This window comes from Microcebus murinus, chromosome 16 (genome assembly GCF_040939455.1).
Source record: "Microcebus murinus isolate Inina chromosome 16, M.murinus_Inina_mat1.0, whole genome shotgun sequence".
Lineage (NCBI taxonomy): Eukaryota > Metazoa > Chordata > Mammalia > Primates > Cheirogaleidae > Microcebus > Microcebus murinus.
In genome coordinates, this window is record NC_134119.1 from 60,627,686 (window position 1) to 60,640,709 (window position 13,024).

Genomic DNA, 13,024 nt, shown 5'->3' on the forward strand with positions numbered 1-13,024 from the left:
AGAGAGAAAGAAAGACACAGAGGAGACAGCTGTGAGGGACAGACAGATGGGGGCTTGGCAGAGAGATTCTGGGGAGTGGGGGCAGCTGTGGGGCTAAAGTCTGGGCAGAAATTTGGGAGGCTTGGCTCTGGGCAGCTGGTCCCCCTCCTGACCTCTGTCCCCTCCACTCCCAGGCCATGCTGCACCAGGAAGGCCACATGGACGACGCACTGTCGCTTACCCGCTGCCAGCAGGAGGAGTCCCAGGCCGCCCGCATGATCTACAGCACTGCCGGCCTGTACAACCAGTTCATCAAGTAGGGGCCAGCCCCTCTGCCCAGGGACCCCCATGCTCCTGGCTCCCTACACCCAGCCTGCTTGACACTACAGCCCTAACATACACATGACCCCTAACCTCTAAACTCCTGACCTCTATAGACTTGACCCTTAATCTGACCTTGACAACCATGACCTTTAACCTGATTATCACCTGCCTTTCACACCCCTGACACTGACCTTTCACTCCTCCCTGACACCCAGACCCTGACCCTGGACCTCCCCAGCCCTGACTCCTGCTTCCATGACCCCCTGTGCTGGGGCTAGTCCTAGTCCCAGCTCTGCCCTTGGCCACCATGTGACCCCCGGCCAATGCCTTTCCCTCTCTGTGGCTCAGTCTCCCCGAGTGTGTCTGTGGAAGTCCTGCGGAGGGGGGTGGCGTGGTGACGGTGCCCTCAGCACGGGCTGACAGCTGCGTGATCCCCGTAGGGGCCTGGACAGCTTCAGTGGGAAGCCACGGGGCTCGGGGACGCCGGCTGGCACGGTGCTGCCCATCGAGGGCGTCATCCTGAGCCTGCAGGACCTCATCGTCTACTTTGAGCCGCCCTCCGAGGAGCTGCAGCACGAGGAGAAGCAGAGCAAGCTGCGCAGCCTGCGCAACCGCCAGAGCCTCTTCCAGGAGGAGGTGGGGCCAAGGCGAGGGGCGGGGTCTGCGGGTAGGGGCGGGGCCCGATGGGCGGGGCCGCAGCGCTGGGCGGGGCAGGGCCTGAGGGACCTGAGGGAGGGGGATCTGAGAGGGGGCGGGGCAGGCGGAGGAGCCAAGGAAGGACCTTGGCCTCTGAACTTGTAGGAGGCGGGGCCAGGGGAGGGCCTGTGTTGGTGGGCGTGGCCTGTGCAGGAGGGGCAGGGCTCATGGCCGAGCAGGGGTGGTGGCTGAGAAAGGGATGGAACTGGAGAGATGAGGGCGGGGCCGTGTGACGCTCAGGGCCTAGGCGAGGCCTGGGAGGAGAGGCCCCTAGTGCGAGAAGTGAGAGAATGGGCGGGGCGCGGCTGCCACTCAGAACAGTGTCCGTGGGGGCGGGGCTGCGGGGTGCGAGGATGGGGCCACAGGTAGGTCTTTGGGCGTCAGGGAGCGGATGCCAGCTGTGAACAAAACCGATGGGAATCTCTGTCCTTACTGAGCTGACATGGCAGGGGGGACAGATGATCAGTGACATAAATACGTAGGTTGCATGGTATATTAGATGGTGTTAAGTGCTAAGGAGAAAAAGAAAGCAGGGAACGGGTAGGGAGTGCTGGTCTTTTGCAATTTAAAATTAAGTGGTCAGGTAGGGTAACCTGAACAGAGAGGCAGCCATGTGCAAAGGCCATGAGGTGGGAGTGTGCCTGGCATGTTCCAGAAACAGCGAGGCAGTTTCAGGAGTAGGGTGGCTAGGGAAAGAGCAGGAGGAGATGAGGACAGAGAGGTGACAAGGGCCAGGCCATGGTGAGGACTTTGGCTTTAGGAGCCACAGGAGAGTTAGGTCTTTTAAAGCCACAACTAGTTAGTGGCAGAGCCAGACCGTATGACTCCAACTTGGTCATGCTCTCTACATGATGCACTGCCTCTCGTCCTAGTGATACGGGCCCCAGATTTAGATGCAGTTGTCATAGCACTGTTTGTAACAGCCTAAAACCGGAAACAGCACAAATGTCCACCAACACTAGAATGGATCTACAAATGTGGCATATTCATACAATGGAATACAAATCAGTAGTGAAAATGCAAATGAAACAAACCACTGCCACTTGCAACCCTGTACACGAATCTTAAAACATAATACAGTTGTCCCCTGGTATGGTGGGGAGATTGGTTCCAGGATCCCCCTCAGATACCCAAATGTGCAGAAGCTCAAGTTCCTTATATTAAATGGCAAAGTATTTGTATATAACCTGTGCGTATCCTCCTGCATTATTTATTTATTTTTTTTATTTATTTATTTTTTTGAGACAGAGTCTCGCTTTGTTGCCCAGGCTAGAGTGAATGCCGTGGCATCAGCCTAGCTCACAGCAACCTCAAACTCCTGGGCTCAAGCAATCCTCCTGCCTCAGCCTCCTGAGTAGCTGGGACTACAGGCATGTGCCACCATGCCCAGCTAATTTTTTTCTATATATATTAGTTGGCCAATTAATTTCTTTCTGTTTATAGTAGAGACGGGGGTCTCACTCTTGCTCAGGCTGGCTTCAAACTCCTGACCTCGAGTAATCTGCCCGCCCCGGCCTCCCAGAGTGCTAGGATTACAGGCGTAAGCCACCGTGCCCAGCTAGTCCTGCATACTTTAAATCATCTCTAGATTACTTATAATACCTAATACCATGTAAATACTATGTAAATAGTTGCTTTAGTGTATTTATATTTTTAGTGTATTTGTATTTTTTAAATCATTTTTTTCCAAATATTTTTGATCTGGTTGGTTGAATCTTTGGATGGGGAACCTGCCAATGTGAAGGTCAACTGTATTCAGCAAAATAATTCACATATTATACAAAATAATCTTCCTGTATACCCCAAGTTCAAAAGGAGGAAAAACTCACTTAGACTTTTTTTTTTTTTTTTTTTTGAGACAGAGTCTCACTTTGTTGCCCAGGCTAGAGTGAGTGCCATGGCATCAGCCTAGCTCACAGCAACCTCAAACTCCTGGGCTCAAGTGATCCTCCTGCCTCAGTCTCCTGAGTAGCTGGGACTACAGGCATGTGCCACCATGCCCGGCTAATTTTTTCTACATTTATTAGTTGGCCAATTAATTCGTTTCTATTTATAGTAGAGACGGGGTCTCGCTCTTGCTCCGGCTGGTTTTGAACTCCTGACCTGGAGCAATCCGCCCGCCTCGGCCTTCCAGAGCGCTAGGATTACAGGCGTGAGCCACTGCGCCCAGTCTCACCTAGACCCTTGATTGACACATACATAAGTGGTAAAAACAGAAAAGCAAGGCAGGGCTTTCTATAAAAGTCAGAACAGTGGTTATTCCTAGCAGGGAGGGCTGTGTGACCAGGGGGTATCTAGATGGCTTCTGAGCCGCTGGCAATGTTTTCTTCCTTGTCCCAAATCATGGTTACACTGGTGTTTTTTAGACCTGTTTGTTAAACTGCATACATTTGATCAACATTATTCTTGGATTTTATATCTGCAGATTTGCCTACTCACTAAAATTTATTTGTAACCCTGATATCAATACTCGTAGCACTTTTGCGGTCATTTGTGCACGGGTGCAGCAGAGGAATAGAAAATTTGAGTTGTCTGATGCACATGATATCAGCTGAGATTGAACAAGGGCAAGCTTTGTCTTCTTGTTACAACTCTCATCCTGTAAACAAGTATCCTTTTTTGCAGCATATTTAGTACAAAAACCATAAATTTTTGTCTTTTTTTTTTGGATTTCACTATTTTAAATGCCTCTCAAGTGTCGTGCTGCAGTGCTGTCTAGCATTCCTAAGTTCAAGAAGGCTGTGATTCGCTTTACTGAGAAAATACGTTTGGATAAGCTTCATTCAGGCATGAGTTACAGTGCTGTTGGCCATGAATTTTTTTTTTTTTTTTTTGGGGGGGGATCAAGTAGATTTTATTTATTTATTTATTTATTTATTTTTTTTTTGGGGGGGGATCAAGTAGGCCATGAATTTAATGTGACCGAATCAACAATATATATTAAATAAGTGTCTTTAAATAGAAACACATTAAAAAAAGATTGGTTGACAAAAATTCTGTGACCAGAGACTCACAGGAACTCGCTGTCGTTGCCCTAGGAGCAATGGTTCAGTATTTGCCAATGCAGGATTCACAGTGACTTGTTTTCCCCACCCCAGGGGATGCTCTCCCTGGTCCTGAATTGCATTGACCGCCTAAATGTCTACACCACCGCTGCCCACTTTGCCGAATTTGCGGGGGAGGAGGCAGCTGAGTCCTGGAAGGAGATTGTGAATCTGCTCTATGAACTCCTGGGTAAGGGGCCCCAGTCCTGACTCCCCCGAGAGCACCCCAGATCCCCAGTCCCATTGGGTCTGACGCCTCTGCCACCCTCAGCCTCTCTGATCCGTGGCAATCGTACCAACTGTGCCCTCTTCTCCACCAACTTGGACTGGCTGGTCAGCAAGCTGGATCGGCTGGAGGCCTCGTCTGGTAGGAGAGCCGGGGAGAGGGGGACAGAGGATGGGGGGAGGGGAGGGCCACGGTCACCTTGCCTCTCACTCCGGCCCCCCGGGCAGGCATCCTGGAGGTGTTGTACTGTGTCCTGATCGAGAGTCCTGAGGTCCTGAACATCATCCAGGAGAACCACATCAAGTCCATCATCTCCCTCCTGGACAAGCATGGGAGGAACCACAAGGTTGGCCCTTCACCCCTGACCTCTTGTCCCCTGAATTCTGAACCCCGACCTGTCCCCACAGCCCCAGAACTCTGTTCACTCCCTCCCTCCCCTCCTCCATCTCATCTATTGCCTCCCACCGGCTTCTTTCCCGACACCCGCCTCTCAAACTCACGGCTCTTGCAGTGATTCTCGGCCACAGACGTGCCGCGTTGCATCTCTGAAATGTTTTGAAAATTTTCCAATTTTATGGCCTTTTGGTGGGGTGTATATATACTCTGCCGTTTGCTATAGTCCCACAAGTTCCTACTGCACTAGTTCTAACCGCTTCACAGTTACCTTACCTACCTGGCCCCCAAAGACACGAGTTTGCAACCCCTGCCGATCTGAAGTCTCATCTGGGTTCCTGTGTCCCACTGGCCCTGTCACTCTGCCCTCTGACCTCTTACCTCGCTACTACAGTATCTCCTTTATTACATTATTGATGCCTTATCCCAACCCATGTGACCCCCTAGCCTCTCATCAGACCTTCCTCTGTGACCCCTGACCTTTCTCTGTGACCCCTGACCTTCCACTTTCACCCCCTCCTCTCAGTTGAATTACCCATATCTCGTCCCGATGCACCATCCTTTCCTTCTGGCTTCCCTCCCTGGTCTTTCATAGACCCTCCCCTCACCCCTTGACCTCTGACCTTGACCTCCAGGTCCTGGACGTGCTGTGCTCCCTGTGCGTGTGCAATGGCGTGGCTGTGCGCTCCAACCAAGACCTCATTACTGAGAACTTGCTCCCTGGCCGTGAGCTCCTGCTGCAGACAGACCTCATCAACTACGTCACCAGGTCCGGCCCCTGACCTCTGGCCCCAGGACTCAAACCTCTCAGTCCTCTCCCCGGCTCTGGGGCTCCACGCCGAGCTGATGTCCCTTCCGGCACCTCCCACTCGGGGTTATGCCCTGTCCTGGCGGATGTCCACATAGGCCCCCCCCCACCTGGGCTCCCCACGCCTCCGGTCCCCTCTCCCTGGCTCGTCTCTGCCTCTGTCTCTTCCCCCTCCCCTGTTCTGTGTTTTCTCTTTTTGTCTCCTTCTGTCTTCCGCTCTTCCTCCCTGTCTCTCTCTCATCTCTCTCTTCTCCATCTGTCTTTGGATGTCTCTCTTTCTGTCCCCTGCTACCTGGCTTTCCTCTCCGTCTCCCCCTCACCCCTCCCATCTCATCTCTCCCGCAGCATCCGCCCCAACATCTTTGTGGGCCGCGCGGACGGCTCCACGCAGTACGGCAAATGGTACTTTGAGGTGATGGTGGACGAGGTGGTTCCATTCCTGACAGCTCAGGCCACCCACCTGCGGGTGGGCTGGGCCCTCACGGAGGGCTACAGCCCCTACCCCGGGGGCGGCGAGGGCTGGGGCGGCAACGGGGTTGGTGATGACCTCTACTCCTACGGCTTTGACGGGCTGCATCTCTGGACAGGTACCGGACCCTTCCAGGGGACCCTCACCCCTGCCCACGAACTCCCGAGTCCCTAAGACTCTGACCACACACCTTTGGGGGGGGTCTCGGGATCCTGACCCCTAGAAGAGGCCAGATTTGACCTCTTATTCCTCATTTCCCACGACCCTAACCCTAGAGCTTCCAGAACCCCGGCCCTGATCTGTTTCCTTATAACCACCAGAACTCTGACCTGAGACGAGGTATGACCTTTAAACCTAGAGATCTCACAGGACCGCCCAAATTATTGTGACCTCTAGGACCATTCCTGGGAACACTTGCCCTTAGGGGCTGCAGGATCTAGACCCCACAGATTCTCCAGTATCTGTCCCGTGTCTCTTTTTTTTTCTTTTTTGAGACAGAGTCTCACTCTGTTGCCCGGGCTAGAGTGCCGTGGTGTCAGCCTAGCTCACAGCAACCTCAAACTCCTGGGCTCAAGCGATCCTCCTGCCTCAGCCTCCCGAGTAGCTGGGACTACAGGCATGCGCCACCATGCCCGGCTAATTTTTTCTATACATTTTTAGCTGTCCAAGTAATTTCTTTCTATTTTTAGTAGAGATGGGGTCTCGCTCTTGCTCAGGCTGGTCTCAAACTCCTGAGCTCAAATGATCCACCCGTCTCGGCCTCCCAGAGTGCTAGGATTATAGGTGTGAGCCACTGCACCCAGGCTGTCCCTCGTCTCTTGATTGGTTCCATTGGACCTCTGACCTCTGACCCCTCCTTGGTGACCCCGGTACAGGACACGTGGCACGCCCGGTGACTTCCCCAGGGCAGCACCTCCTGGCCCCCGAGGACGTGGTCAGCTGCTGCCTGGACCTCAGCGTGCCGTCCATCTCTTTCCGCATCAACGGCTGTCCCGTGCAGGGCGTCTTCGAGGCCTTCAACCTCGACGGGCTCTTCTTCCCCGTCGTCAGCTTCTCGGCCGGTGTCAAGTGAGGACTCCCCCTGCCCCTCTTCCAGGACGCAGACCTGGGACTGACCCCAAACAGCTTCTCCAATCCCTCCCCGGCCTGCCACCAGGCCAGGACCCAGTAGCCTTCCAAGACTGACTGGGGGCCTCAGGTCTTTCCAGAACTTTCCATTGAACCCCGGATTGCTCCCATACCCCCCGCTGACCGCAGACTCTCCCCTGTAATCTCCCTCCGTGCTCCCTGCTCGTTCTCCCAGGGTGCGGTTCCTGCTCGGTGGCCGCCATGGCGAATTCAAGTTCCTCCCGCCACCTGGCTACGCCCCGTGCCACGAGGCTGTGCTCCCTCGAGAGCGGCTCCACCTCGAACCCATCAAGGAGTATCGGCGGGAGGGGCCCCGGGGGCCGCACCTGGTGGGCCCCAGCCGCTGCCTCTCACACACCGACTTTGTGCCCTGCCCTGTGGACACCGTCCAGGTACTGCCTGCCCTGCGAGCGGCTTCTGGGGAGGCGGGCTCTCCTCGGGTCCGAGAGGCGGGAAGCTGGGGTGGAAGCTGGGAACCTCGTTGTTTAACAGATGGGGAAACTGAGGCACAGAGGAGGCAAAGGATTCTGTCAAGGCAGGATCCCAGTTTCAGCGAGTCCTCACCACTGCCCAATAACAAAAGGAATATTGTTACCCCCAATTTACAGTTGAGGAAAGTGAGGCCCAGAGAGGTTAAGCAGTCTGTGCAAGTCACACAGCAGATTGGAACTGGGGGGTGTGGTTCCAAAGCCTGTGGTCCCACCCACTGCAGTCTGGGGAGTAGCCCTTCTGTGCCCAGCTTCTCATGCTCATATGACAATCTGAGCTCCCACGTTCCCCCCAAGCATGTCCCTAGAGGAGGGAATGCGTGTTGTGTCTCAAAGCCTGACAGCAGGGGTCTGGTTTCCAGTCGTGTGATTTTGGGCCAGGACTTTGTCTCCCTGTGCCTCAGTTTCCTTATCTGTGAGGCAAAGGGGGTAACGATGTGACCTGTCCCATCACATTACTGGGAAGATTAGGTGGATTAGTGTATTTGAAGAGCTTAATGCAGTCCTAGGTAAATAGTAGGCACTCAATAAATACAGTTGTTAGTTATTGGTAGCAGTGATATTATCTCAGAAGTGACCTCCACATCCCCTGTCCCCAGACCAGAGTCCTGGGCCCCATCCTGGATGCCTCCCCTTCCCCCAGCTGTCTACTTGGCCTGCTGGACACCGCTGTCACACCCTTTTCTCCTCCCACGGCCCACCCCAGTCCAAACTATCATAATCTCTCACCCGCACAACACCAATACCACCGATATTTGTTAGTCACCTACCGTGTGCCAGGCATTTATAGAAGCTACATAACATTTAGTAGTTTACGTAGATGATTTCCCTGATTCCTTGCGAGGTAGGCACTGTGAGTTAAGTATTGTTACGATTCTCATCACTCAGAGAAGGCAGAGACTCCTCCACTCATTCAGCGAGCGCTTCCCGAGCCTCTCCTCTGGGCTGGGGCTGGGGACGGTGGAGACTGAGGCAGCCCTGGGCCCTGCCCTCGGGGAGCTCCCAGTCCACAGGGGGAGGCAGACCCGTCCCAGATGATTCCTTAATTCTGGCGATGCTAAGTCCTCCCTCATCTGCTAAGTCTTCTCTCATCAACCCGGAGCCAGGACGAGGGCTGGGCAGCAGGGCTGGGGGTATCAGGAAAGGGGGTGCTGGGGAGCCTGTCCAGGGACCTCACGAATGTTCCTCTGCCCCCAGATCGTCCTGCCTCCCCATCTGGAGCGCATTCGGGAGAAGCTGGCGGAGAACATCCACGAGCTCTGGGCGCTGACTCGCATCGAGCAGGGCTGGACCTACGGCCAGGTGAGGGCTGCCTGCAGCACGAGGGAGGCAGGGTAGATTCTCAGTGGGACAGGTGAGAATGGCTCACTGGCTAGGTGGGGTGGATGTTGGAGGGGGGACTTTAGGACACCAGGGGGGCCAGGAGTGGTGGCTAACGCCTGTAATCCTAGCACTCTGGGAGGCCGAGGTGGGCGGATTGCTTGAGGTCAGGAGTTCAAATCCAGCCTGAGCAAGAGCAAGACCCCGTCTCTAGTATAAATACAAAGAAATTAATTGGCCAACTAATATATATAGAAAAAGTTAGCCGGGCATGGTGGTGCATGCCTGTAGTCCCAGCTACTCGGGAGGCTGAAGCAGGAGGATCGCTTGAGCCCAGGAGTTTGAGGTTGCTGTGAGCTAGGCTGACGCCACGGCACTCACTCTAGCCTGGGCAACAAAGCGAGACTCTGTCTCAAAAAAAAAAGGACACCAGGGGTCCTTGAGCTACAGGTGGCAGAACTAGGGTTTGGAGGTCAGGGGTCACGGTCTGGGCATGCTGGTGGAAGGGAAGGGGAACCTGAAGAGCTGAGCCCAGGGCTTTTCCAGGTTCGGGATGACAACAAGAGGCTGCACCCGTGTCTCGTGGACTTCCACAGCCTGCCGGAGCCCGAGAGGAATTACAACCTGCAGATGTCGGGGGAGACGCTCAAGTGAGGGGTTCAGGGGGGTGGTCGGCTGACGGCTGGTGGGGAGGGAGACAGAGACAAAGAGAAGCTCAGGGTGGGGAACAGGGATTGTGAGATGGAAACAGATAGAGGGCAAGAAGGAGAGATAGAGGCTGAAGGAGAGAGACAGTCAGCGAGAGAAAGACGTCAGAAAGTCGGAGGCCAAGACCCAGAGAGATGGGGACAGGCCCCCAGACAGGAGGAGAAGTGGACAGAACTAGAGACCTGGGGGCTGAGGGGAGGAGCAGGGGCAGGGAGCTCCGAGGCATGTGACCTGTCACCCCTGGTCCCCTTGTTCCCCAGGACCCTGCTGGCGCTGGGCTGCCACGTGGGCATGGCGGACGAGAAGGCGGAGGACAACTTGAAGAAGACAAAACTCCCCAAGACGTGAGCGTGGCCGGGCAGGTCCTGTGGGGGGGTGGCTGCGGGGCTGGGGTGCCATGTTGAGGGTGGAGAGGTCGACGGGTCTTGTGCGGAGGCTGAGGTCAGAGAGGAAGGGGCGATGGGTTCGGGTGAAGGTCATAGGGTCAGGGGTCAGGGCTCTGGGGTCAGAGGTGAGTGTCCAGGACTGAGGAATTAGGAGTTCCAGGGAGAGAGTGGGTGTGAGGCCAGGACCTAGGGCCACGGCCTGCTGTTGAGTCAAGAGGAAGAGAAAGCAGACACCACATCTCCACGCTAGGGACAGAGGTCAGCGGTAAAAGGGGAGAATCTCGAGGTCACTGGGGTTTTGAGGAAGGGATCCTAAAATTATGGCTGAGAGGTCACAGATACTGAGTTCAGAGGTCAGGGATCTCAAAACTTATTCTAAGAGGTCATAGGACTGTGATATTAGAGATCAAAGGTCAAAAATTCCAAAGCTCAAGGGTAAGGATCCTGGGGTCAAGGGTCAGAGGTCAGGGATCTCATAGCACACAGCCCAGAAGCAGAGGTGAAGGCCGCACCCTGGGGCCCCTGCCACACCTGCAGGTATATGATGAGCAACGGGTACAAGCCGGCCCCGCTGGACCTGAGCCACGTGCGGCTGACGCCGGCGCAGACAACACTGGTGGATCGTCTGGCAGAAAATGGGCACAACGTGTGGGCACGAGACCGCGTGGGCCAGGGCTGGAGCTACAGCGCCGTGCAGGACATCCCTGCACGCCGGAACCCCCGGCTCGTGCCCTACCGCCTGCTGGACGAGGCCACCAAGCGCAGCAACCGGGACAGCCTGTGCCAGGCCGTGCGCACCCTGCTGGGCTACGGCTACAACATCGAGCCGCCTGACCAGGAGTCCAGTGAGCGCCGAGCCCTGGCCCCCGACACTGGCCCCCATCCCAGCCCCTGACCCCTGATCTCTGACCTGACTCGGCCCCCAAATGGGCTACTTCTATAACATTGAGCCTACTAACCCCTCCACTGAACTCTCACCCTTACCCCAACCCCAACCCTGAACCTGAGCTCACCGCTGCCCTTGACCTGGCTCCATCCCTGTCTGGGCTGTGGCTACAACACTGAGCTGCCAGACTGGGAGCCCAGTGAGCACTAACCCCGACCCCTGACTCTGATTCCTGCCCCCCAGCTTTGACTCCTAACTGCTAATCTCTGGACTGGAGTTACATGGAGTCAGGACCTCTAATCCCTACCCCTAACCTGCCCCTAACCTATCACTGACTCCCAATTCCGAACCTTGGCCATGGTTCCCAACCCCCAATTGCTCAACCCCTGGTCCCAGCCCCAATTTCTATCCCCTCCCTGTCCCTGATTCTGATCCCCAATCCTGCTCTCAACCCTTGATTTTTTTTTTTTTTGAGACAAAGTCTCACTCTGTTGCCCAGGCTAGAATGCCGTGGAGTCAGCCTAGCTCACAGCAACCTCAAACTCCTGGGCTCAGAAGATCTTCCTGCCTCAGCCTCCCAAGTAGCTGGGACTACAGGCATGGGCCACCATGCCTGGCTAATTATATATTTATTTATTTATTTATTTATTTATTTATTTATTTATTTATTTATTTTTTTAGTTGTCCAGCTAATTTCTTTCTATTTTTTCAGTAGAGACAGGGTATCGCTTTTGTTCAGGCTGGTCTCGAACTCCTGAGCTCAAACGATCCTGCCTTGGCCTCCCAGAGTGCTAGGATTACAGGCATGAGCCACCATGCCCGGCCTCAACCCTTGATTTTAAACATTGACCTTAATCTTGACCCTTCACCTCAGATCAAAGCTCTAACCATTTCACTGACTTGACTTTCTCCTTCTGTGTCTCTGTCAGTATCTCTGTGTTCTGAGAACTCAGAATGCTAAAGAGATAGAGGTCTCTCAATGGGTCCCTCCTGCCTCTCTCTCACTAGTCTAAGGTTCCCCAGTACTCCTCTAGCACCAAGAAATTGTCCCTCTTGCAGTAGTCCCCCAAAGCCTTTACCTTCACTGGTCTCTCCCACCAACTTCTTGATGTCTTGGGATCCACTCCCTGCTCGGCCTCTCTGACTCTGCCTGGCCTCATCTGTAGGTCAGGTGGAGAGCCAGTCTCGATGGGACCGGGTGCGCATCTTCCGGGCAGAGAAGTCCTATGCAGTGCAGAGTGGCCGCTGGTACTTTGAGTTCGAGGCAGTCACCACGGGTGAAATGCGAGTGGGCTGGGCGAGGCCAGAGCTGAGGCCTGATGTAGAGCTGGGAGCTGATGAGCTGGCCTATGTCTTCAACGGGCACCGCGTGAGTACCTCCCTGGGCTCCAGTCTGCCAGGCCCTGCTGTCCCTCCCACAGCTCATACACTCCAGCCTGTGCCTCACTCTGTCCCCTCTCCCTGTATCTACTCTACCACTCATGTATCTATCCACCCACCCAACCATTCATCCTTCCATCCAACCACTCATCCATCCACCCACCCAGCCAGCCAGCCAGCCAGCCAGCCAGCCAGCCAGCCAGCCAGCCAGCCATCCATCCATCCATCCATCCATCCATCCATCCAAACATCCACCCATCCACCTACCCTTCCATCCTACCACTCATCCATCCATCCACCCAACCATTCATCCATCCACCCACCCTTCCATCCTACCACTCATCCATCCACCCACCCACCCAACCATTCATCCTTCCATCCAACCACTCATCCATCCATCCATCCATCCATCCATCCAAACATCCACCCATCCACCTACCCTTCCATCCTACCACTCATCCATCCACCCACCCAACCATTCATCCATCCACCCACCCTTCCATCCACCCACCCACCCAACCATTCATCCTTCCATCCAATCACTCATCCATCCACCCACCCAACCATTCATCCATCCACCCACCCTTCCATCCTACCACTCATCCATTCACCCACCCAACCATTTATCCATCCCCCCACCCTTCCATCCTACCACTCATCTATCCACCCACCCACCAAACTATTCATCCATCCATCCAAACATTTACCCATCCATTCATCCTTCCATCCTACCACTCATCCATCCATTCATCTATCCATCCACCCATCCCTCCATTCAACCAACCATCC

General features: G+C 54.8%; 1 protein-coding gene across 1 annotated transcript in view; it reads left to right on the forward strand.

The window, feature by feature from the left end:
* Positions 1-13,024, forward strand: part of RYR1 (ryanodine receptor 1) — a 109,341-nt gene that overhangs the window by 12,201 nt on the left and 84,116 nt on the right. Inside the window, exons 12-25 of the mRNA XM_075993059.1 lie at positions 174-295; positions 744-939; positions 4,098-4,233; positions 4,315-4,410; positions 4,497-4,615; positions 5,298-5,431; positions 5,816-6,057; positions 6,815-7,007; positions 7,243-7,459; positions 8,753-8,857; positions 9,422-9,525; positions 9,844-9,927; positions 10,507-10,814; positions 12,022-12,224. Coding sequence (XP_075849174.1) covers positions 174-295; positions 744-939; positions 4,098-4,233; positions 4,315-4,410; positions 4,497-4,615; positions 5,298-5,431; positions 5,816-6,057; positions 6,815-7,007; positions 7,243-7,459; positions 8,753-8,857; positions 9,422-9,525; positions 9,844-9,927; positions 10,507-10,814; positions 12,022-12,224 — 2,259 coding nt within the window. The remainder of the gene's footprint in view (positions 1-173; positions 296-743; positions 940-4,097; positions 4,234-4,314; positions 4,411-4,496; positions 4,616-5,297; positions 5,432-5,815; positions 6,058-6,814; positions 7,008-7,242; positions 7,460-8,752; positions 8,858-9,421; positions 9,526-9,843; positions 9,928-10,506; positions 10,815-12,021; positions 12,225-13,024) is intronic.